Genomic DNA, 22,504 nt, shown 5'->3' with positions numbered 1-22,504 from the left:
ATACATGAGTTTTGATTTGAATTAAACATATTTGGTATTTCAATTATGAAAAAGATTATGTTATTCAATTTTTGTTATTTGTATTATGGTATGTGGGGTAGAGGGTGTCACACAAATGATATATATTTATTATTAACAAATACATAAAAATATATATATATATATATATATATATATATATATATATATTATATTTTTATAATATTATTCATAAATTAATATCAATAATATTATTAGTATATTTATACATAAACTAATAATTTGATAAATATAACTTATTATATATTAATATAATTTTACAAAAATATAAATATACATATCTTATCTAGTATATTTATATTTGTGTAAAAGTATATTAATATATACTAAGTTATATTTATCAAATTATCAATTTATCTATAAATATACTAAAAATATTATTGATATTAATTTATTAGCAATATTAAATTATTAATAATATATAAATTTTATTATTTAGTAATAATAAATATATATCATTTGTTACATTAATAAAAATTATAGTATATGTTAACTTAAATAAACAAATAATGGTATAATTTTAAATTATTATATATATATATATATATATATTGAAATTTTAAAATTATTAAATTTTTAATGGGAGAGATTCAAATTGCACAATTATGATTTTTGAGAGACTAAAATTGTTCAATTAAAAATTAAAGGACTAAAATTGCACAATTACAATTCTTTAGGGACTAAAATTATCCAATTAAAATCTTAGGGATCAAAATTGCACAATTACAATACTTGAGGGATCAAAAATGTAATTAAGCCAAAATTAAATTAATATATATTTTTTTTATTTTCACAAGTTTTTTTTAAAATATTTTTAATGAATGTCTTAGTTTCTTATGTTCAAAATTGACAATTTTTTATTTAATTAAATGAATTTCATAATTTTTTCAGTCCTTTAATGAAATAAAATATTTTTAATTTTATTATTTTTTTAAAAAAAAATTAAAATATTTTCTTTAATTATGCATAATTCTTAAATATAAAAGTTTCATAAATAAAATTTAATATTTTGAGAGGGAACAATTTGTCACAAATTTTTTCACAAAATATTTTAACCTATTTGTGACGGAATTTTGAGAGGGAAAAATCCGTCACTAAATTTTTTCATTTTAGTGACGAAATTTGTGACGGATTTTTTAGAGACGAAGTTCATTCCGTCACAAAATCCGTCACAAACATTTTTTTTTATTTAGTGATGAAATTTGTGACAGATTTTTAGAGACGAAAATTTTTCCGTCACAAAATCCGTTACAAATATTTTTTTTTTGATTCAGTGACGAAATTTGTGACGGATTTTTAGAGACGGAATATATTCCGTCACAAAATCCGTCACAAAAGTCAATAAATTCTTGTCCATCACAAAACTTAAAATTCCCTCACAAAATGCGTCACTATTAGCGATGTTATTTTTTTCGTCACAAAATTCGTCACAAATATTAATTTTTCTAGTAGTGATTTTAGAAACCTAAAACTAGAGTTTGAATAATCTTATGTTTGAGTCAGCTCTATCTAAAAGAAATCGTCGCGCATTTTTTAACACATTTTTCTTAACAGATATTTTTAATATTAAAATTTACTAGAAACTACAAAATTATGAAGAAAAAAAATTAAATACAATATGAGACGTATCAAAATTTGTACTTTTTAATAAATTTTAACTAATTAAAAATATTTTAAAAAATATATTACTAATATTTCTCTGCAGTCACATGTCAATTTAGGTAAGTAAGTTTTTTACCCATCTTCCCTTTTCCCTTCTTCTTTTGTTAATTTTATTTTTCCACACAAAATCATCTTAAAGGACATATTTGGATGGATATTCCAAATTCATGTTAAAATCAATATTATATTAATTGGCGAAGAAATTACTCTATCTTATTTTTCTTTAATACAGTAAAAATGTTGATATATGGTTGTGATTTTATTTTATATACACACCAAGTAAGAAAAAAATAAATTGTCTAATTATTAGTTTTACGTTTATAATTTCTTGCACTTGATTTAAATTATTCCAATTTATAGATTAAAAAGAACAGAAAATACTCGTTTAAGGTTGTTGAGAATTTCTTTTAATACTTTTATGTGACTCTCTAATCATGTATGTCAACCTAATTAACAGATCTCTAATCATCCAAGGAATTAGAAAAAAGGCAATTTGACTTCTATAACTTTTTTTAATCTTTAATCCACGTTTACCCAACTACTAATGCGACTTAGCAAGATTAATGTTTCAAATGTTATTTACTATATCTATAATCTATAATATATATATATATATATATATATATATATATATATATATATATATATATTATATATATTATATAAAGGGGATACAAAAAGCTTTGATTTCCATTTTTTTTAGTCTCTTTTACCCTTTAATAGATAACAAATCACCTCTTAAATTTGTAACTACTTTATTCAAAATTTATAAACCGTCAAACCACCACTTCACTTCTTATTATAATTTCTATTCTATTCATTTCTCTCGTATCTCTCACTTTCCATCTCTATCACACCCTATTCTTTTTATCTCTGGTAAAATCTTCGTCTCTCATTTTCACTTTTTCTATTTAGTCTTTTTGTTTTATTGACTTCGCCATATTTTCCACATCTCGCATTTTCCATCTTTCTCACACCCTAATTCTTTTTTATCCTTGATACAGTCTTTGCCTCTCTTTTTCATGTTTTTCTACTAGGTGTTTTTGTTTTATTGACTTTGTTATATTTGTTGATTGGAATCGCAAAGTAAAACTCTTATTTGTGTGTGGCCATTGTGATAGCAATTGTAAAGGAGTCATTCTATCGTACACCACAATTGGTAATTTCTATTTTCTGTTTTGTATCAATAATTGGTTCTCCATTTATCATGTTTAAAGATAAATTACATAAATAAATAAATAAATGGTAAAACTATCTTATGACACCTTTTGAATACACGACGGATAAATTTAATGGAGGCACAAATACTATTTTAAAACTCCATGTTCATTCATCCAGAAGATAGCAAAATCGTTCTTTATCAGATTTTGCTTATATAATAAATAAATTCATATAAAGAAACCAAAGCCTTTCTTCATTTACCATGGAGAAAGATAAAGGTAATCTGATAAATTCTTTTTGAAATGAATATTTATAACAATTTTTAAAATACAGGAATTCAGTTTAAAAATTATAATCAAATAAATTTATTCAACATTTTTAAAAACTAAATTAAAGTTGAATTTTTCAAAAGATAAAACATAAGGTCAGAGGGTGAAGCTTTGATATTTCAAAAATATCCGCGAGAGTTGAAGAAAGGTATCAAAGTTATCAAAGTGCTCTAAAGGATGAGTGATTTCTTTAGGAATAGTAACTAACTCATAACTAACTGTATCAACGGGTAGTTTGCAGAGGTTATATATTGAATGGTAACTTCGGCCAATAAAATAAAAATAAATAATGTATTTGATTTTTAACATTTAATTAATTTTGAAAATTATTTTTTATTATTTAAAATGAATAAAATAGTTCAAAAAAAATATAAATTACTAGCGGGACCGAGGCACTTCGTGCCTCTATATGTATATTATCTTAAAATTTAAAATAACTTATCTATGGAATGAATTCATTTGTTAACATATAATGATACAAAAAATTTTTACACAACATGATGTTTTACAATCATAAAACTTCCTTAATAGGAAGACCAAATAAAGATTCCACCTCAGGACGATTTTTAGCTTCGCTGTAATTTATTATAGAAATTAAATGTCATTTTGCTATTATTTTTAGTTAACATTAACATGAACTAAAATATATATCAGAATTAATAAATAATTAAATCACTACAAGAAAAATGATAAATTGCGACGGACAAATTGCGACGGTTATCTAGAAACCGTCGTCGCTTTGATATTGCGACCCTTCATACGACGGTTTTTCAAAACCGTCGCAAAATTGTTCAACATTGCGACGGTTTATCGTAAACCGTCGCAAAATTTGTTTAACATTGCGACGGTTTATCATAAACTGTCGCAAAATTTGTTTAACATTGCGACGGTTTATGATAAACCGTCGCAAGTTTAACATTGCGACAGTTAATCATAACCGTCGCAAATTTAACATTGCGGCAGTTAGTCATAAACCGTCGCAAAATTTTCAGCATTTTTTTTATTAGAATTTAAAAGTTTTTTTTTAAGTATTATGTATATTATCTTAACGAACTTATATTTTATTAACAATTTTATATATACTTTCTTTAAAAATATAAAAATAAATATGTTAAAATTTATAAAAATCCAGTTTAATTTATTTATGATATAAATATGTTTTTAATATCTAATATATATTTTTAGATGATAATTTATTTTAAAATATATCTTATAATAACAATTCTAAATGGAACATAAATCTTCTGATTTTTCTTAGTTTGATTTTTTTAATCAATATATATAATTTTACTATTTTGATTTTTTCAATCAACGTATACAATAAAGAAAAAACACAAAAGATAAACATGCATAGTAAAATTTTTATTTTATCAAAAAACTTTTTATTTTAATATATTACATTATATATGTGAATATTAAGACATATATATATATACATATATATATATTATAATTAAACTTTTTTAAAAAATTAATTCATTATTAAGAAAAAAAAATTTATTACATGAGAATTAATTTCTTTCAAAAATTTGATAGATATAAAATAAATAAACATTTTTTCTGAATCTATATTTTTATTTTATTAGAATATAATTTTTATTTTTTAAAATATATTATTTTTTTAGATAAAAAATTATGTATATGTCAAATAGTAGTGGGGCAAGTGCCCACTATTCCAAATGTACATCCGTCCCTATATATATCTATATATATATATATATATATATATATATATATATATATATATATAATATAGGGAGTTATAATTATACCAATGTAACTTTTATTAAGTATTATGTTGTTCAATAACTTTATATTAAATGTGTATTTTGTAAATCCAACCGTTAAATTGAAAGTTCATATCACTTTATAAGTGTATATCAAATTTTGTTAAAATTGAACAACAACTGGAAGGTAATCAAATTGTTTATATTTTAGTGTATTTTAAAATGAATATATGACATCAATTTTGTTTTATAAAAATGAAGTATCAAACCATCTTGGATTAATATAAAGTTTTGTATATATAATCTTTGAGAGATATGAACTTTCAATCTAACAGTTGGATTTACCAAATTCACATTTAATATAAAGTTATTGAGCGGTGTAATACTTAGTAAAAGTCACATTTAATATATATATATATATATATATATATATATATGAGGGGGTTTATAATTACATCAGTGTAAATTTTACTAAGTGTTACACAACTCAATAACTTTATATTAAATGTGAATTTTGTAAATTTAACCGTTAAATTGAAAATCTTTTACTGTTAAATCATATATACAAAATGTTAAATTAATCGAAGATGATTTCTTATAAAAACAAAATTAAATCTGTCAGAAAATTTATATTTTTGATGAGAAAATTTTTGTAGGAAAAACTATATTATTGATGAAATATTTTAGAAAAATTTATATTTGTCGAAAATGTAAGAACTGGTTTTAAATTTGATATGAAAATATTATGATATAATTAGATAAGATTTTAAGTTAGTATTTTATTAATGGTTGATAATTAAAAAATAAAACAAGGATAAATATATTTTTTGAATTTTATATATTTGATTTAAGATAACTTACAAAATAACTCTTGGTAAAGTTATTCCGCTCAATAACTCATCGTGTGTGTTGAATTTCATTGATCCAATTAATTGTTAATTTAAAAATTATTAAATTTTACTAATAATTAATATAAAAAATTTAATTAGTTTTGGAATAAATTATTTTCTAATTAACAATATAATTAAAACATTAATTATTTTAAATTATTTAACTAAAATCTTATTGACAATTTACTATATGATCTTAATATTTTTGTATAACTAATACTTGGTTTTAAATTTGATATGAGAATATTATATATAATTAGATAAGATTTTAAGTTAGTATTTTATTAATAGTTGATAATTAGAAAATAAAACAAGGATAAATACATTTTTTTTTTGAATTTTATATGTTTGATTTAAGGTAAATAAATATATTAAATTAATTAATAATTTATTTAAAATATTAAAATAATTTATAAGTATGTAATAAATAAATATTTATAATTTTATAAATTATATTATCATTATAAATTAAAAAATTTAAATAATTTAAATTATAATTTTAAATCGAAATAAGTAGATGTTAATTATAAAAGTAAGTACATATAAATAAAGAATAACTAAATATATTATTATTATTATTATTATTATTATTTGTAATATAAAATTATTATATATTATTATTATAATACAGATATGAGATTGTATATTTGAGGATGACTTAAATGAATTAATCTGTACAAGTTATACTGACAACATACATATACATTTCGGTAGCTTACTCATCAGAACTTCACAGTTAAGCGTGTTTGACCTGGAGTAGTACAAGGATGGGTGACCTTCTGGGAAGTTTCCCAGAAATTGCACAAGTAAGGATAAAACATGCTAAACAGTGAAATATCGTGAAATAAAATCTTTGAAAGGCCAAATATGAGGATTGTTACATTAATAAATTTATTAAAATAAAAAAAAATTATAATTTTTGACTGTTAAAAAAAGGATTGTAATATTAATTTAGAGGCAGTTGGTGCGACAGTTGATGAAAGGGTCGCAATGTTAATATAGAGGCATTTGGTGCGACAGTTGATGAAACGGTCGCAATTCCAATTTTGCGACGGTTTGTGCAACGGTTCTGATAACCGTCGCAAAATTGCCTGGTGACGGACGACTCTGCGACGGTTCCCAACCGTCGCAATGTTGTCTTTGCGGCAGTTATAACCGTCGCAATGTAGGTCATATAACCGTCGCAAAATCGTCATTTTCTTGTAGTGAATTAAATAATCTCATACCTTTCGAGAATTAATCTTAAGTCATTATAGAATACGTCATCCATAATTTCTTTGATTTTAAAAAATTACAAAAATAAATAATATAATGTCATATATAAATATGAGATATTTAACGATTCATGTAATTATTTATAGTTTATGAAAAAATAAACTCAACCTCAAAAATGGAAATATTTTGTTTTGTATGAAAGTTGTTAATATGATAGATATTACTCGATCTTATGTTTTCAAGTGTCCTAATCTATAACTTAAGATAAAAGGGATACAAAAAGGTTTTGGTCTCCACTTTTCTTTATTCAATTTTCATCCTTATTGGTGGTTATTCCTTTAAAAAAAAATAACTACTTTCTTCTAAAACAATAACCACTTTCTTTTAAAATAATAACGACTCAACATATCTAGGCTTTTATCTATTTCTATCTTGCTGCTCTAAAAAATTTCCTCTCCCTCTTTCGTATTTTCTTTTTCATTCTCAGTCTCTACAATTTTCTCATCCCAATTGATTCTCAGTTTCCCTTATATTCCAAACTCATCCCTATTTCTTGGTATGAATCACATTTGGAAACAAGTTGTATTATATTTTAACTCATCTTTTTTAACGTTCTAATATTTTTTTAATCAATTTCTTTGTTTCTTTTTCTACTGGATTTTTTGAATATAGTGACACATGGTGTAGAAGATAAATACTCTGACCGTGATAACGACAACATTCAAAAGCATGATCACACCTTTCATGATCATGACTTAGATGAAGTTCATCAAACAAAAAATATGTTCTTTTTTTTAAATCATCTATAATTAGATATGCTAAAAATTATAATAGAAGAAACACAATGACATGTTTGAAATTGAAGGTATGTATATTAAAATGAAATTTGAATTTGTGAAGGAAATGACAACAATTTAGTTTCAATTTTGGTTTTCAGGTTGTTGTTAATGTTTTGCATGCATTTGGACCATCACCATTTTGTAATCCGGTTAAGATCTAACACTCTGGTCCCCTTTGCTTCTACTAAAGTAATTCCTCTATTTTTCTATTCTTTTTCTACCATTGATATTTTCTATTATTTTTACGCATATATAAGGACTTTTAACGAAAGCCACCTCAAGAATATATTTATGTTTCACGTTAAATTTCAAAACTTTCTTTAATTTTTTTATGATTAATTTCTCATTTTTTTTCCTTTTTTTTAATATAATGTAGGCACGGAGTGCCTTTTTCTGGCTAGTAAATAATTATTGTTTTTAACTTTTTTGGGTACATACGCTCTCAACAAAGAAGGAAATATTTTAAAAATAAATAAGTATATGAACAACGCAAAAAAGAAAGAAAAAAAAATAAAATATATATATATATATATATATATATATATATATATATATATATATATAACAATAGATAAAGGGAAGGGAATTGCTATGGTACCCATGATAATTAAAGGGTTTTGGTACCTTAAATTATGTGAATAAATAAATTAAAAAAAAATAAATTTAAAATAATATAAATTTTAGATTAAAAATTTGTAGAAGATGAATTTATTAAAAAGACTAATTAAAAGGTTAATTTTTATAACAAATTTTATTTATATGTAGTATAATTAAAAAAATTAAAAACAAAAAGTATAATAAAATTATAAAAATATTAAAATAAGAAAGATAAATAATAAATAATACAACTGAAAAATTAATTTATACTATAAATTCAAAAAATTAACAAAAGAAAACTAAAACGTTTTAACAAAATAATATTAATATTAAACTATTTAATTATAATAAATGCTATATTAAGATAAAATTTAAAAATATAAAAATAATATAAAAATATAAAATTAATTTATAAAGATAAATTATTAAAAATATTAAATTAAAATTAAAATAAAATAAATAATTACAATAAAAAAAAAATTTAAACGGCTGTACCGGTATCAAGTGGACACCGTAGAATCTTCCTTAAAAGGAAAGGTGATTAGAGAAGAATAGCATTTGCAAAGCGTCAAGTCTTGACTCTGAAAGCAAGAAGGACGAAGAATGTTAGGGTCTTCCGAGCAACATATGAATAAGGATGGGAACAACACTCTAGGGCAAGAAAAGTGGAAGAACATATACCAGAGCTTTCGTACCATACTTCCACAACCCCACCTCGCATTGCCTAACGAGTTGGGTGCTCAAGATGACTTGCTCAACCATCCACTTGACGCGCCGCAGCATGATGGTGGTTCCACGGGAAACAACGATGCTTTGAAGGTGCATGACGGCGTACGTAACGTTGTTAGGGCTCGAATTTCAGCTTCATTATTTACAAATTATTTATTATTATTTGTAGTAAAGAAAAACTATATATATTAATACATCAACATGTAATTATTTTATTTTGAGATTCTGCTAGATTCTATATGTGTAAAAGTTTCTCTAACTATGCTTTTATGGTGAAGAACCATTCTTTTTGGCCGGTTCAGAATGATGCTTTCCCGGTTCAGAACGGTTCTTTTCCGGTCCAGAATGATGTTTTCCCTACGCAGAACGATGTGCTTTGTGGGGGCAGATCGACGATTTTCCGACATGTAATTATTTTATTTTGAGATTCTGCTAGATTCTATATGTGTAAAAGTTTCTCTAACTATGCTTTTATGGTGAAGAACCATTCTTTTTGGCCGGTTCAGAATGATGCTTTTCCGGTACAAAACGGTGCTTTGTGGGGGCAGAACGATGCATTGCTGATTCAGAACGGTGTTCTCCCGGTGCAAAACGATGCTTTTCCAGATCAGAATGATGCTTTCTCAGTTCATAACGGTGCTTTGACGGTCCAGAATAGTGCTTTGCTGTTTCAAAACGGTGCTTTGTTGGAGCAGAAAGATGGTTTTGCGGTGCAAAACGATGCATTGTCGATTCAGAACGGTGGTTTCACGGTGCAGAATGGTGCTTTTTCCGTGAACAATGGTGGTTCCACGGTTTTGCAGGTGCATATCTGCGTAACCGGTTGAAAAACGAGGCTACTGAAGCTTAAACTTAAGTTCATTAACTAGGGTCTACAAATTATTTATCATTACTTGAAAAAGGTTATGTATATATTGAATAATGAGTACATTAACGTATAATTGTTTTATTTACGGTGCAGAACTACGCTTTTCCCCCGCTTCAGAACGGTGGTTTCCCGGTGCAGAACAATGCTTTGCCGGAGCAGAATGATGTTATCCTCCCAGTTCAGAACGGTGTTTTGCCGGTGGAAAAGGGTGGTTCCTCTTCCACTACGGTAAATAACGGTGCTTCATTGGCTAACGTTGCACCAAGGAATCAGAGAGGGAAATGGAGTGAGGACGAACACTTGTAAGCTTTTACTATTATTTTATTTATTTGTCTTTTTAATATTTCATTCTTTCTTTTTAAGGGGTAAAAACAACATTGACAAAAGAGTGTCATCTGTGTTTCTCTTTTGAGTGAATGATATAAATATTTGTTAATTGAAAACCTAATGTCACGTTTGTTTTTTTGGTGACAGGTTATTCTTAATTGGGCTTCAACAGCATGGTATAGGAAAATGGAAAGCTATTTCAGAACGTATTGGAACAAAAAGTAGGACACAGGTGGTGAGTCACGCCCGAAAATTCTTTGCGCGTCAGAATGCTGCACCAGAAAAAAAGAAAAGAAGAAGCATTCATGACATGGTTTTAGAAGACATGAATATCGTTATTGATCGCACCAATGCAGTTCGTGGCCCACAGAATGTTACTGCTCGTCATCCGGATCGTTGAATCCACCAAACAACATCACTCATCAAATGAAGGATTTTAGTTTTATATTAATTGAGTTATTAAATAAAGCATTCTTTTGTTTTGGATACATTTTATTGAAGGACCATGACCCATGCAAAAGATGTCACCAGCTAGCGCAAAAACATTATCAAGCCTCAATCCATATATAATATTACACAATTACACTGATCTACCTTATTCAAAGTTGTTTCTATCTCAGAACAACATTCTTTTTTTTCTCTTCCGGGGCTGCGCACAAGAATTCATGGCCTTGTAGATTTCAAGCCTCAATGTATAGCACACCAAAACACATGTCAACAACCAAAATAAATATGAAATAGTGACTCAAACTAGAAAGAGGACATATATAAGGTGAGAAATTGTTAGTATAAAACCTGCAGAATCATTAATTAGCATTCTTTTTTTCTTCAACTAATTACAAACATGATCCTACATTGCAAGTGATTCACGTGAATTGATTTCACCAGAAAAGCTAGCACACAGTGCATACAAATCGCTGAGTTCGAAATGTATATATATTAGCAATTGCGCATCTAGATATTTTTATTTAGTGATGGAAAAAAATAGTCCTCAATATTTTTATAATTGTCTTGTACACATTTAAACAAGAATTTATAATTTTTCATTGTGAATGCTATTAAAAAGAAATCTCTACTTAGTTTTCTTACATTTATTAAAAAAAATTAATAATTAGAAACAATACCTATTTTTTTAGAACAATTTTTTACTAAAATAAAATATTTTTGTTATTTTGTATATATGTAGACATACGTATGTATATAAGTATATATGTTTGTGTGTGTATATGAAAAGGGTCCAATTATTTGAAAACTAAGTTTGTTTAGATTTATTTTATTTAATAACTCAAATTTTATATTAAATTTTATAACGAAGTTGAGTTACATGTCATATTTTGAGAAGGAATATTACTGTTTCTAATTTTTAGAAGGACGAGGGATAACTAAAGACATACTTAAAGAGCAAAATATAACATAATCTTGCAAATAACATAACCACACAGATCATGTTGCTATAATAATATGACCACTTAGAAAGATTCCAGTGAAAGAGTCTTCCTAGCCAGGTATAGATACTAATAATTAGTAAGACACTGTTAAACCACAACAGACCAGAGAAAATAGAAAGGGTAGAGATCCATAGGGGCTTTTTATTAGGTTTAAATGAGGAGCAAGCAAGAGGGTAAGCATGATGGGGAGAGAAGCAAGTGTGATTCCAATCCATTCCACTCTCTATTATGTTTCGATCTATTCCATTCAATTTTCTATCATCAATCCAAACATGGCCTGAACTCTTTCAGTGCCAAAAATTCTTCACCTCAAATGAGCCTTCTCTCAATCATTATATTATAGCCATAAACGTTTTAAGATTTAAATACTCATTTGGTCCTTATAGTTTGGTAAACTTTACTTTTAAGTTCCTATAGCTAAAAACATTCTATTTTAGTTCCTAAATATACCATTTTAATTTTTTTTAGTTCCTATCAGTTTTATAAATTTTACTTTTTAGACCTATAACAAATAGAAATTAAAATGAAATGTTGTTAACTACGGAGAATAAAAGGCATAGTTCATAAAACTACCTGAATCAAATGAGTATAAACCATGTTTTAATATAAAACTTACAATCGACAGAAGAGGTCATCGAAGTGACATGCATTGTCACGTAGTCTCTCAAACTATATTTAGGCACGTTTCTCTATTAATGCATAAAATTGTGCATCCTGTCCTATCTCTTACAAATTACAATAATTACATAGAAAACCCTATTCAACAGCAACAACGAAATTCAATTCCTTACCAGTAATGAGATACACAACCGAGAATGCGAAAACCATCATTGAAAGAATGAACACAACCAGCCAGTAATAATCAGCAATCTCCTGGTCCGTGAGATAGAAAGCACCGGGAAACAGATCCGAATCAGAATCCCCTTTGGCACCTATCTGTATGGATTGAAGCTTTCGATCGACGCAGAATGCTCTTCTCCCATCGCTACTCGGAAACACGATTTTCAAACTGATAAGGGTCGAGAACCAAGTTGAGTTACTGTTCTAAAAAAATAGGTATTGTTTCTAATTATTAATTTTTTTTAATAAATGTAAGAAAACTAAGTAGAGATTTCTTTTTAATAGCATTCACAATGAAAAATTATAAATTCTTGTTTAAATGTGTACAAGACAATTATAAAAATATTGAGGACTATTTTTTTCCATCACTAAATAAAAATATCTAGATGCGCAATTGCTAATATATATACATTTCGAACTCAGCGATTTGTATGCACTGTGTGCTAGCTTTTCTGGTGAAATCAATTCACGTGAATCACTTGCAATGTAGGATCATGTTTGTAATTAGTTGAAGAAAAAAAGAATGCTAATTAATGATTCTGCAGGTTTTATACTAACAATTTCTCACCTTATATATGTCCTCTTTCTAGTTTGAGTCACTATTTCATATTTATTTTGGTTGTTGACATGTGTTTTGGTGTGCTATACATTGAGGCTTGAAATCTACAAGGCCATGAATTCTTGTGCGCAGCCCCGGAAGAGAAAAAAAAGAATGTTGTTCTGAGATAGAAACAACTTTGAATAAGGTAGATCAGTGTAATTGTGTAATATTATATATGGATTGAGGCTTGATAATGTTTTTGCGCTAGCTGGTGACATCTTTTGCATGGGTCATGGTCCTTCAATAAAATGTATCCAAAACAAAAGAATGCTTTATTTAATAACTCAATTAATATAAAACTAAAATCCTTCATTTGATGAGTGATGTTGTTTGGTGGATTCAACGATCCGGATGACGAGCAGTAACATTCTGTGGGCCACGAACTGCATTGGTGCGATCAATAACGATATTCATGTCTTCTAAAACCATGTCATGAATGCTTCTTCTTTTCTTTTTTTCTGGTGCAGCATTCTGACGCGCAAAGAATTTTCGGGCGTGACTCACCACCTGTGTCCTACTTTTTGTTCCAATACGTTCTGAAATAGCTTTCCATTTTCCTATACCATGCTGTTGAAGCCCAATTAAGAATAACCTGTCACCAAAAAAACAAACGTGACATTAGGTTTTCAATTAACAAATATTTATATCATTCACTCAAAAGAGAAACACAGATGACACTCTTTTGTCAATGTTGTTTTTACCCCTTAAAAAGAAAGAATGAAATATTAAAAAGACAAATAAATAAAATAATAGTAAAAGCTTACAAGTGTTCGTCCTCACTCCATTTCCCTCTCTGATTCCTTGGTGCAACGTTAGCCAATGAAGCACCGTTATTTACCGTAGTGGAAGAGGAACCACCCTTTTCCACCGGCAAAACACCGTTCTGAACTGGGAGGATAACATCATTCTGCTCCGGCAAAGCATTGTTCTGCACCGGGAAACCACCGTTCTGAAGCGGGGGAAAAGCGTAGTTCTGCACCGTAAATAAAACAATTATACGTTAATGTACTCATTATTCAATATATACATAACCTTTTTCAAGTAATGATAAATAATTTGTAGACCCTAGTTAATGAACTTAAGTTTAAGCTTCAGTAGCCTCGTTTTTCAACCGGTTACGCAGATATGCACCTGCAAAACCGTGGAACCACCATTGTTCACGGAAAAAGCACCATTCTGCACCGTGAAACCACCGTTCTGAATCGACAATGCATCGTTTTGCACCGCAAAACCATCTTTCTGCTCCAACAAAGCACCGTTTTGAAACAGCAAAGCACTATTCTGGACCGTCAAAGCACCGTTATGAACTGAGAAAGCATCATTCTGATCTGGAAAAGCATCGTTTTGCACCGGGAGAACACCGTTCTGAATCAGCAATGCATCGTTCTGCCCCCACAAAGCACCGTTTTGTACCGGAAAAGCATCATTCTGAACCGGCCAAAAAGAATGGTTCTTCACCATAAAAGCATAGTTAGAGAAACTTTTACACATATAGAATCTAGCAGAATCTCAAAATAAAATAATTACATGTCGGAAAATCGTCGATCTGCCCCCACAAAGCACATCGTTCTGCGTAGGGAAAACATCATTCTGGACCGGAAAAGAACCGTTCTGAACCGGGAAAGCATCATTCTGAACCGGCCAAAAAGAATGGTTCTTCACCATAAAAGCATAGTTAGAGAAACTTTTACACATATAGAATCTAGCAGAATCTCAAAATAAAATAATTACATGTTGATGTATTAATATATATAGTTTTTCTTTACTACAAATAATAATAAATAATTTGTAAATAATGAAGCTGAAATTCGAGCCCTAACAACGTTACGTACGCCGTCATGCACCTTCAAAGCATCGTTGTTTCCCGTGGAACCACCATCATGCTGCGGCGCGTCAAGTGGATGGTTGAGCAAGTCATCTTGAGCACCCAACTCGTTAGGCAATGCGAGGTGGGGTTGTGGAAGTATGGTACGAAAGCTCTGGTATATGTTCTTCCACTTTTCTTGCCCTAGAGTGTTGTTCCCATCCTTATTCATATGTTGCTCGGAAGACCCTAACATTCTTCGTCCTTCTTGCTTTCAGAGTCAAGACTTGACGCTTTGCAAATGCTATTCTTCTCTAATCACCTTTCCTTTTAAGGAAGATTCTACGGTGTCCACTTGATACCGGTACAGCCGTTTAAATTTTTTTTTTATTGTAATTATTTATTTTATTTTAATTTTAATTTAATATTTTTAATAATTTATCTTTATAAATTAATTTTATATTTTTATATTATTTTTATATTTTTAAATTTTATCTTAATATAGCATTTATTATAATTAAATAGTTTAATATTAATATTATTTTGTTAAAACGTTTTAGTTTTCTTTTGTTAATTTTTTGAATTTATAGTATAAATTAATTTTTCAGTTGTATTATTTATTATTTATCTTTCTTATTTTAATATTTTTATAATTTTATTATACTTTTTGTTTTTAATTTTTTTAATTATACTACATATAAATAAAATTTGTTATAAAAATTAACCTTTTAATTAGTCTTTTTAATAAATTCATCTTCTACAAATTTTTAATCTAAAATTTATATTATTTTAAATTTATTTTTTTTAATTTATTTATTCACATAATTTAAGATACCAAAACCCTTTAATTATCATGGGTACCATAGTAATTCCCTCCTTTTAAACCTCCTAATTACTCGCCTTCTTTCCTACTCTCATTATCTTCTTATTATTATATCTCTTATCGTTATGCAAATTTTTTGATTTTAACTACTAACCGTATTTATTTTCACTAGGAGGGAAAACACTTCTTCTCTCTACGTATTTGGTTTTAAAAGATTCAAGATAAACAAAGTTGCACATATTAATTATAGATCGTATGTGATTTATAATCCAAGATCCAATATCCAATCCAAGTTGTTTGGTAGTTAGAAAGGTACAACGAAAAATATTTCTATAAACAAAGACAAAAATATCTTTTCAACAACTTTTATAAATTATTTTTAATAAATTAAAAAAATGATATATTTGTTTAACTAAATTTTTTTGGTATTTCTCAATTATTGCATCTCAAAAAATCCAAACACAAGTACAATGGTATCGTTTTACAAATTATTTGAATTTTAACTAGTAACAATTTTTTTTTACTATAAGGAAAAACACTTCTTCTCCCTGCATATTTATTTTTTAAAAAAATTTAAAAGTAAAATTTACACGTATAATAGAAGATAGTGAGTGATTTATTTGTAATTGAAGATCTAATTGGTTCGAAAGTAGTTATAAAGTTAAAAAAATAGAGATTAAAAGTAATAAAGTAGTTATAAAAATGATAAATAATATATATATATATATATATAAAAATAAAGATAATAGAAGTTCTTTTTTATATTATTAAAATTATAATGATAATATTAGGGTTGAAATCTATGATTTGATGCATGCTATGTAAGTCTCCGTCACCAAAATCGGTCCTAATGATTATAATAAAAGTTCCATAATAATATGTAGTTGATGATTTGTAATTTTTAAAAATACTAAATTTAATAAAATGAATTGTTTGAATAACACGCATAATATATCCTTATATTCAATTTTATTTTGATATTTAAAATTATATATATTTTTTAGTGTACATATTGAGATTCAAATCTAATATTTCATTCATATAATTCAAACCTTTTACCACCATAATAATAATAATAATAAATAAATAAATAAAAATAATAAATTATATTTTTAATTCATTAAGAGTTTAAATTTATATAATTACATTAATTAAGTAATTTAAAAGGAAGACTATAATTTTTTAATAATATTTATATAAAAATTGAAATATTTATTTCAAACCAATTTGAATAAAGGCACAACAACTCATACACTTTACTCAATCAATTAAACTAAATCTTCTTGTAAGTGACAATTGAATAAATTATTTAAAAAGATAAACACTAATAATCTATTCAAAACACATAAAATATTTCACACTTAATAAATTAATTAATTTAAATAATGTACACTTTAATATTTATTTTCAACTTTTTATTGAAAAATATTATCAATAGTGATAAATATCTTTGTACCACAATATATATTACTTATCATGTATCTAAAATATAATTTATATGAAAATTATTTATTTACCTGTATTTTATCTTGTTGAATAGGTTAAAGGCTTATTATATTAAAATAGTTACTCAATAAATTATACATATAAATAAATATTATTGATAATATTTTTTATTGAAAAAATATTATATTTTAATATTTGAATTATATTAATTTAAATTTTATATAAATAAATATTTTTTAACACATAAATTATATTTAATTCATATTTGTAAAAAATAATTAATATTGTAACACAAAATATGTTAAATATTTTATAATTCATTTTAAGATTGTTAATTTTATTCGTAAATAAATAAGATAAATAGAAAATGAAATAGATAAAAAGTTGAATTTTTTTTTAAACTCTAATATATTTATATTTTTATAACGATTTATATTTATAAAATCATTAATTCTTTTAAATACACTAATAATATTATTATATTAATTTATAAGTAATATTATAATATTAATAATATATAAAATTTTACTTATTTAGTGATAATAAATATATGTCATTTGAAACATTATCAAAAATTATAATATACTAGGAAGATAATGTTGTAGCTTCAAGAAAGAGAGAGAGAGAGAGAGAGAGAGAGAGAGAGAGAGAGAGAGAGAGAGAGAGAGAGAGAGAGAGAGAGAGAGAGAGAGAGAGAGAGAGAGAGAGAGAGAGAGAGAGAGGAGAGAGAGAGAGAGAGAGAGAGAGAGAGAGAGAGAGAGAGAGAGAGAGAGAGAGAGAGAGAGAGAGAGAGATCCTTGAAGTAAAAAAAATAAAAAAATAAAAAAATAAATAATAATTAGAAAAATGGTTTAAAGATAGTTGTAACTTATAAGTATAAATTAGTTTAAAATTTGTATAAATCAAAATGAAGTGTCTCATTTTCTAATAATGTAGATAGCATAGATGCTAACTTAAATAGGTGGAATGATTATATTAATTTTAAAATATTATATATAATTTCATTTGTATAATGTAGATTGATTTAGATTTAAGGAAAAATAAAGTCTAAATTAATTATTTCATTTCTTCAATTTGATTTTAAGATTTTTTTTATTTTGATGTTCAACAAATTGGTTCGATTTAGAATGAAGAAAATGTTTTAAAATAAATAAAATTAAAAATGATTTTGCCTCCAAATTGTTAAATAATGTGATATTATAAAATAATATGAATTACACATTTTATTTTTACACTAATTAAATAATAATATAAATTATTTAAAAAATAATACAAAATAATCTATTAAATCACATTACTCCATTTATAAATATAAAAAGAAAAATTAACAAAAAGCTCAACACAAATCAAATTCTTTTAACATATGCTAAATTGTCTGATAAAAGTCAAATTTACCAATGTACACCCAATATATTCTAATTAACTACACAAACTCACATATTTATTATGTTAACCTACATAAACTAGTACATAAATCATTAGTTTGATTTGGATTTAAAAAATGTGAATTTAATATCCAAACTAATCAACATCAAATTTCATTTGGTTTGGTTTAGATTTAACCCGAAACTAAAAAAAAAACAAGACTAATTTAACTAATAATGTAGTTTAAAATCATAAGATTTGTTAAACTGATCTATGATGGGACTTTTATTTTCATCTAGTATCCTATAGTATATATAAAACTTTTAGTCATTTATATATTATTGATAAAACTTTTTTAATCCAAAATACTTTATATAATATAATAGAAAATTATATTTATATTAAAATATATATTATAAAATATACGTTAATTATAATTTTTTTTAAAAATTTTGTAATTAGTTATACAATATTAAGTTAATACATTATGTCAACAAATAAAGTTAACTTGCAATCTGGCTCATATATTATTAGATTTCAGTAGTGTTGGGATGGAATTTAAATTAATAACCATATCAATTATTAATCAAATAAAAACAAATATAAACTCTCTCACCGCCAAAGTCTTGTAAATACTCTTACATTTACCTTCTAAAAAATAAATAAATAAACACTCTCACGGCGGTGTATATTTTCGCGTCACATGATCTGACAAGTGACATGTGATAAGGATTTGTTTGTATAATTTTTTCATATATATATATATATATATATATATATATATATATATATATATTTATTTATTTATTTTTAGGAGAAAAAAAAAAAGGAAATTGGCATAGTATCCAACATGGGCCCGGATTTTCTAGCATATAGTGTTGGGCCTTTATGCCCAGAACAAAGAAAAAAAAAGAGACAGATTCCATTTTCTATCATGTAGTAATAGAGAAAGAATATTGAAAACATTTAATTAAAAAGTATTGAAGATTAAAGTTTCACTCCTAAAATTGTATATTCTAATTATAATATCTAAGAATGAATTTAATAATCATATTATTTTTGTACATATTTTTCCATTATTTTTAATTTTTATTTTCTCAATCATTTTATTCACATAGTCTAGGCTTCTCTGCCTCTCCATTAAGAAAAAATAGTTATAATTTATTTTCATCTTATAACATTCAAAATGAGTTTTATCTCAACATGACAATGCAACAAAACATGCCTCCACGAGGGTTGGGCCAATAAATACATTGACCTAATTAGATTTCTTTTACATTAATTAATACAAGTGACCCATTTTCAAAAGATGAATAGATAGTAATAGAAAATTAAGGAGCTATTTTTTAAGAAAAATATTTCCCTTTAATTGCTATATATTTATATTTTACCTGTATAATGCATATGAAATTGCATTATATATAATTAAATTTATAATAAATTACACATACATATGTATAAATACTATGTTTTATATATAAATTGTATTAAAAATTTATATAAATAAATATTTTTATATATATAAATTATATTTTAAATTTATAATAAATAATTTATATTATAACATAATTTTTTTATTGATAGTTTATTTTATAACATTAATATTTAATTAAAATATAATTATACAAATAAAAATTGAATTAAATAAAAAATTAAAAAAATTCTTACAAAAATATCTCATCAAAGAAAATTTTCTAAAAATATTTTCAGGTACCATAATAATTTGTATTTAATATATAAGAGCTGATTAATTACTATTTTAAAGAAAATCATTAATAAAATTTAAATATTATAAATAGATAAAAATAGAAAGATCTAAGGAACATTTATTTCAAGGTATCATTTTATATTTTTAAAGATAAAATTCATTTCAAGGTATCATTTTATATTTTAAAGATAAAATCATAAAATTTACAAGAATATTATAATTTAAGAATTTGAAGTTACAAAAGAATTATTCTCATATTTTTCAAAGTGAGCTTTGAAATGAAATGATTATAAATTGAACAAGCAAATGAATACAAGTATATATACACGCGAACACATAAAAGAACAAAATTGTAGTGCTTGCATTAATGGTGGGATGTTCACCACTACCCAGTGACTTTTTCATGGTGTCCTGTTATATTATAATTCAATTCAATCATAATTTCCCAAAAGTGAATATTTATATGTTATGCCTTTATCCTATCATGATAAATGATTACAAGTTGGATAAATTATGAAGGACATTCAAGACTCTTGTCCCCTCCAAAATAATGAAAATAAGTGAATTCATCCTAGTTAGAAGGTTAATTAAGGTTGGGAGTTCGTAAAATCCTAAATTCATTTATCTTTTGAATGGATTTATTTGATTGTACTAAACACTCCCTTTTGGGTTTCAACTTTGGAAGCTTCCTCTTATATGAAAATTAATTGGTATTATCATTGATCAAGCCGTTAAGGTATTGATGTTGGATTTTTTTAACCTTCTGGAGACTGGAACTGCAATGGTTATCGTACTCGTACATACTTTTTTACCAGTCAAAAGTTGTTACATACTGCTTCAGTGACAACGATTGGTGATTGATCTATTGCTGTAAATGAATACGCTTTTTCATGTTCATTTCCCTTATACCTACCTTCCTTTGAATATAACTGCTATGTCATCTGGATCAGTCCCTTTGACTGAGATGAAACCCAAACCACATTTCTGACAACTATTATTCAACAAGAAATAATTTCCTACCTTTCAACTAATAACTAAAACTAACACATACTCTAATATACTTTGTTTTAATGTACTCATTTTTATTTATTATAATTTATTCAAAATTACAAAAATCAAGATAGAAAATTGTTGAAAAAAACAACAACACAATAATAACATAGAGCAAATTCAAACAATTAATGTAGTCTAACTTGTAAAAATGTATGAGAAACAATAACTAATGAACAATAATAGTAAATTACCGATATCACATACAAAGATACCAAGATTTTAACATTAAAAATCTCTCAAAGTAAGGATAAAAATCACGAGTATCCAAATCAAATAAATAGTTTTACTATAATTAATAAAGAATACAAAGGAATCTCAATCATCTGCACAAAACAATGCTAACATCCAACCAAATAACAAAGTAATAAAATTTACAAATAGAGAATAAGAAAGATGAAAAATCCCAACTGCACAAAACAGTGTTAACACCTAGACAAATAATAAAGCAATAAAGTTTACAAATAAAAAACAAGAAACACGAAAAACCTTAAATACATAGTTATAGTGTGAACTGGATATCTCCCAACGTTAATGAATCTGCAATATTGATTTTATAGTCGTAGTTTTGTGTAAAAATGATAATGACTATTTTTTCTCTCTCTCAAAGTGTTGGAGTTCAAAGTGGCTTTTGATCTTCCCTCTTTTTCACCTTCTTATACTTCAAATCTCTCTTTACTTGACATCAAATGAATCTCTCAATTTTAGATTTTTTTTATTTAAAAAGGGAGTCCAATACTCAACAAAAATTATTAAATAAAATATAAAATTTACTAAATTATATTTTTTTAGTAAATTTTAATAAATAAATATTTGTATAAAATAATATTTTAGTTAATAAATTGTTAACATTTCTCACATTTTTTATTATAGTGTTTGTTTGTAAAAATATAAATGAATTTATATTTGTTAATGAAAGATTTTTTTTTATATCAAAATTATTAGTTTAAATAGTTGGATATTTGTGTTTCATGATTAAAAAAATAAAAGATTCTTTGATAACTTTGGGCGGGATATTATAAAATCCAAATAGGGC

General features: G+C 25.6%; 2 protein-coding genes across 10 annotated transcripts; one reads left to right on the top strand and one right to left on the bottom strand.

Annotated features, from left to right (window-relative positions):
* Positions 1–8,796: 8,796 nt before the first annotated feature.
* Positions 8,797–11,020, top strand: LOC109794570 (uncharacterized). 5 transcript variants are annotated; one of them, XM_083068782.1, is made up of 5 exons: positions 8,797–9,290; positions 9,467–9,595; positions 9,695–9,991; positions 10,150–10,358; positions 10,531–11,020. In XM_083068782.1, the coding sequence occupies exons 1-5, from the start codon at positions 9,063–9,065 to the stop codon at positions 10,781–10,783; spliced, it is 1,116 nt and encodes a 371-aa protein (XP_082924908.1). In that variant the 5' UTR covers positions 8,797–9,062; the 3' UTR covers positions 10,784–11,020. The 5 variants fall into 5 exon arrangements, with proteins under 5 accessions (XP_082924908.1, XP_082924909.1, XP_082924906.1 ...); XM_083068783.1 differs by having other exon boundaries at positions 8,810–9,278; positions 9,491–9,595; positions 9,671–9,991; XM_083068780.1 differs by having other exon boundaries at positions 8,810–9,278; positions 9,671–9,991.
* Positions 11,021–12,488: 1,468 nt separating this feature from the next.
* On the bottom strand, positions 12,489–15,648 carry LOC145954488 (uncharacterized). 5 transcript variants are annotated; one of them, XM_083068777.1, is made up of 5 exons: positions 15,105–15,648; positions 14,800–14,928; positions 14,404–14,700; positions 14,037–14,245; positions 12,489–13,864 (listed from the first exon to the last, which is right to left on the bottom strand). In XM_083068777.1, the coding sequence occupies exons 1-5, from the start codon at positions 15,330–15,332 to the stop codon at positions 13,612–13,614; spliced, it is 1,116 nt and encodes a 371-aa protein (XP_082924903.1). In that variant the 5' UTR covers positions 15,333–15,648; the 3' UTR covers positions 12,489–13,611. The 5 variants fall into 5 exon arrangements, with proteins under 5 accessions (XP_082924903.1, XP_082924899.1, XP_082924901.1 ...); XM_083068773.1 differs by having other exon boundaries at positions 14,404–14,724; positions 15,105–15,492; XM_083068775.1 differs by having other exon boundaries at positions 14,404–14,724; positions 15,117–15,492.
* Positions 15,649–22,504: the final 6,856 nt, after the last annotated feature.

This window comes from Cajanus cajan, chromosome 2 (assembly GCF_000230855.2).
Source record: "Cajanus cajan strain Asha chromosome 2, NIPB_CcT2T_4, whole genome shotgun sequence".
NCBI classification, from domain to species: Eukaryota; Viridiplantae; Streptophyta; class Magnoliopsida; order Fabales; family Fabaceae; genus Cajanus; species Cajanus cajan.
Note: the sequence above shows the minus strand (reverse complement) of the source record. Positions and strands in the feature narration are given on the sequence as shown.

What these genes read in the sequence shown, in the direction of transcription:
- LOC109794570 (XM_083068779.1), top strand. Translation starts at nt 9,063, where the DNA reads ATGTTAGGGTCTTCCGAGCAACATATGAATAAGGATGGGAACAACACT. An exon ending in CTTTGAAGGTGCATGACGGC is followed by an intron (nt 9,291 to 9,466) that starts GTACGTAACGTT and finishes TTTATGGTGAAG; the next exon opens with AACCATTCTTTTTGGCCGGT. An exon ending in GTGGTTCCACGGTTTTGCAG is followed by an intron (nt 9,992 to 10,149) that starts GTGCATATCTGC and finishes TTTACGGTGCAG; the next exon opens with AACTACGCTTTTCCCCCGCT.
- LOC145954488 (XM_083068773.1), bottom strand. Translation starts at nt 15,332, where the DNA reads ATGTTAGGGTCTTCCGAGCAACATATGAATAAGGATGGGAACAACACT. An exon ending in CTTTGAAGGTGCATGACGGC is followed by an intron (nt 14,929 to 15,104) that starts GTACGTAACGTT and finishes TTTATGGTGAAG; the next exon opens with AACCATTCTTTTTGGCCGGT. An exon ending in GTGGTTCCACGGTTTTGCAG is followed by an intron (nt 14,246 to 14,403) that starts GTGCATATCTGC and finishes TTTACGGTGCAG; the next exon opens with AACTACGCTTTTCCCCCGCT.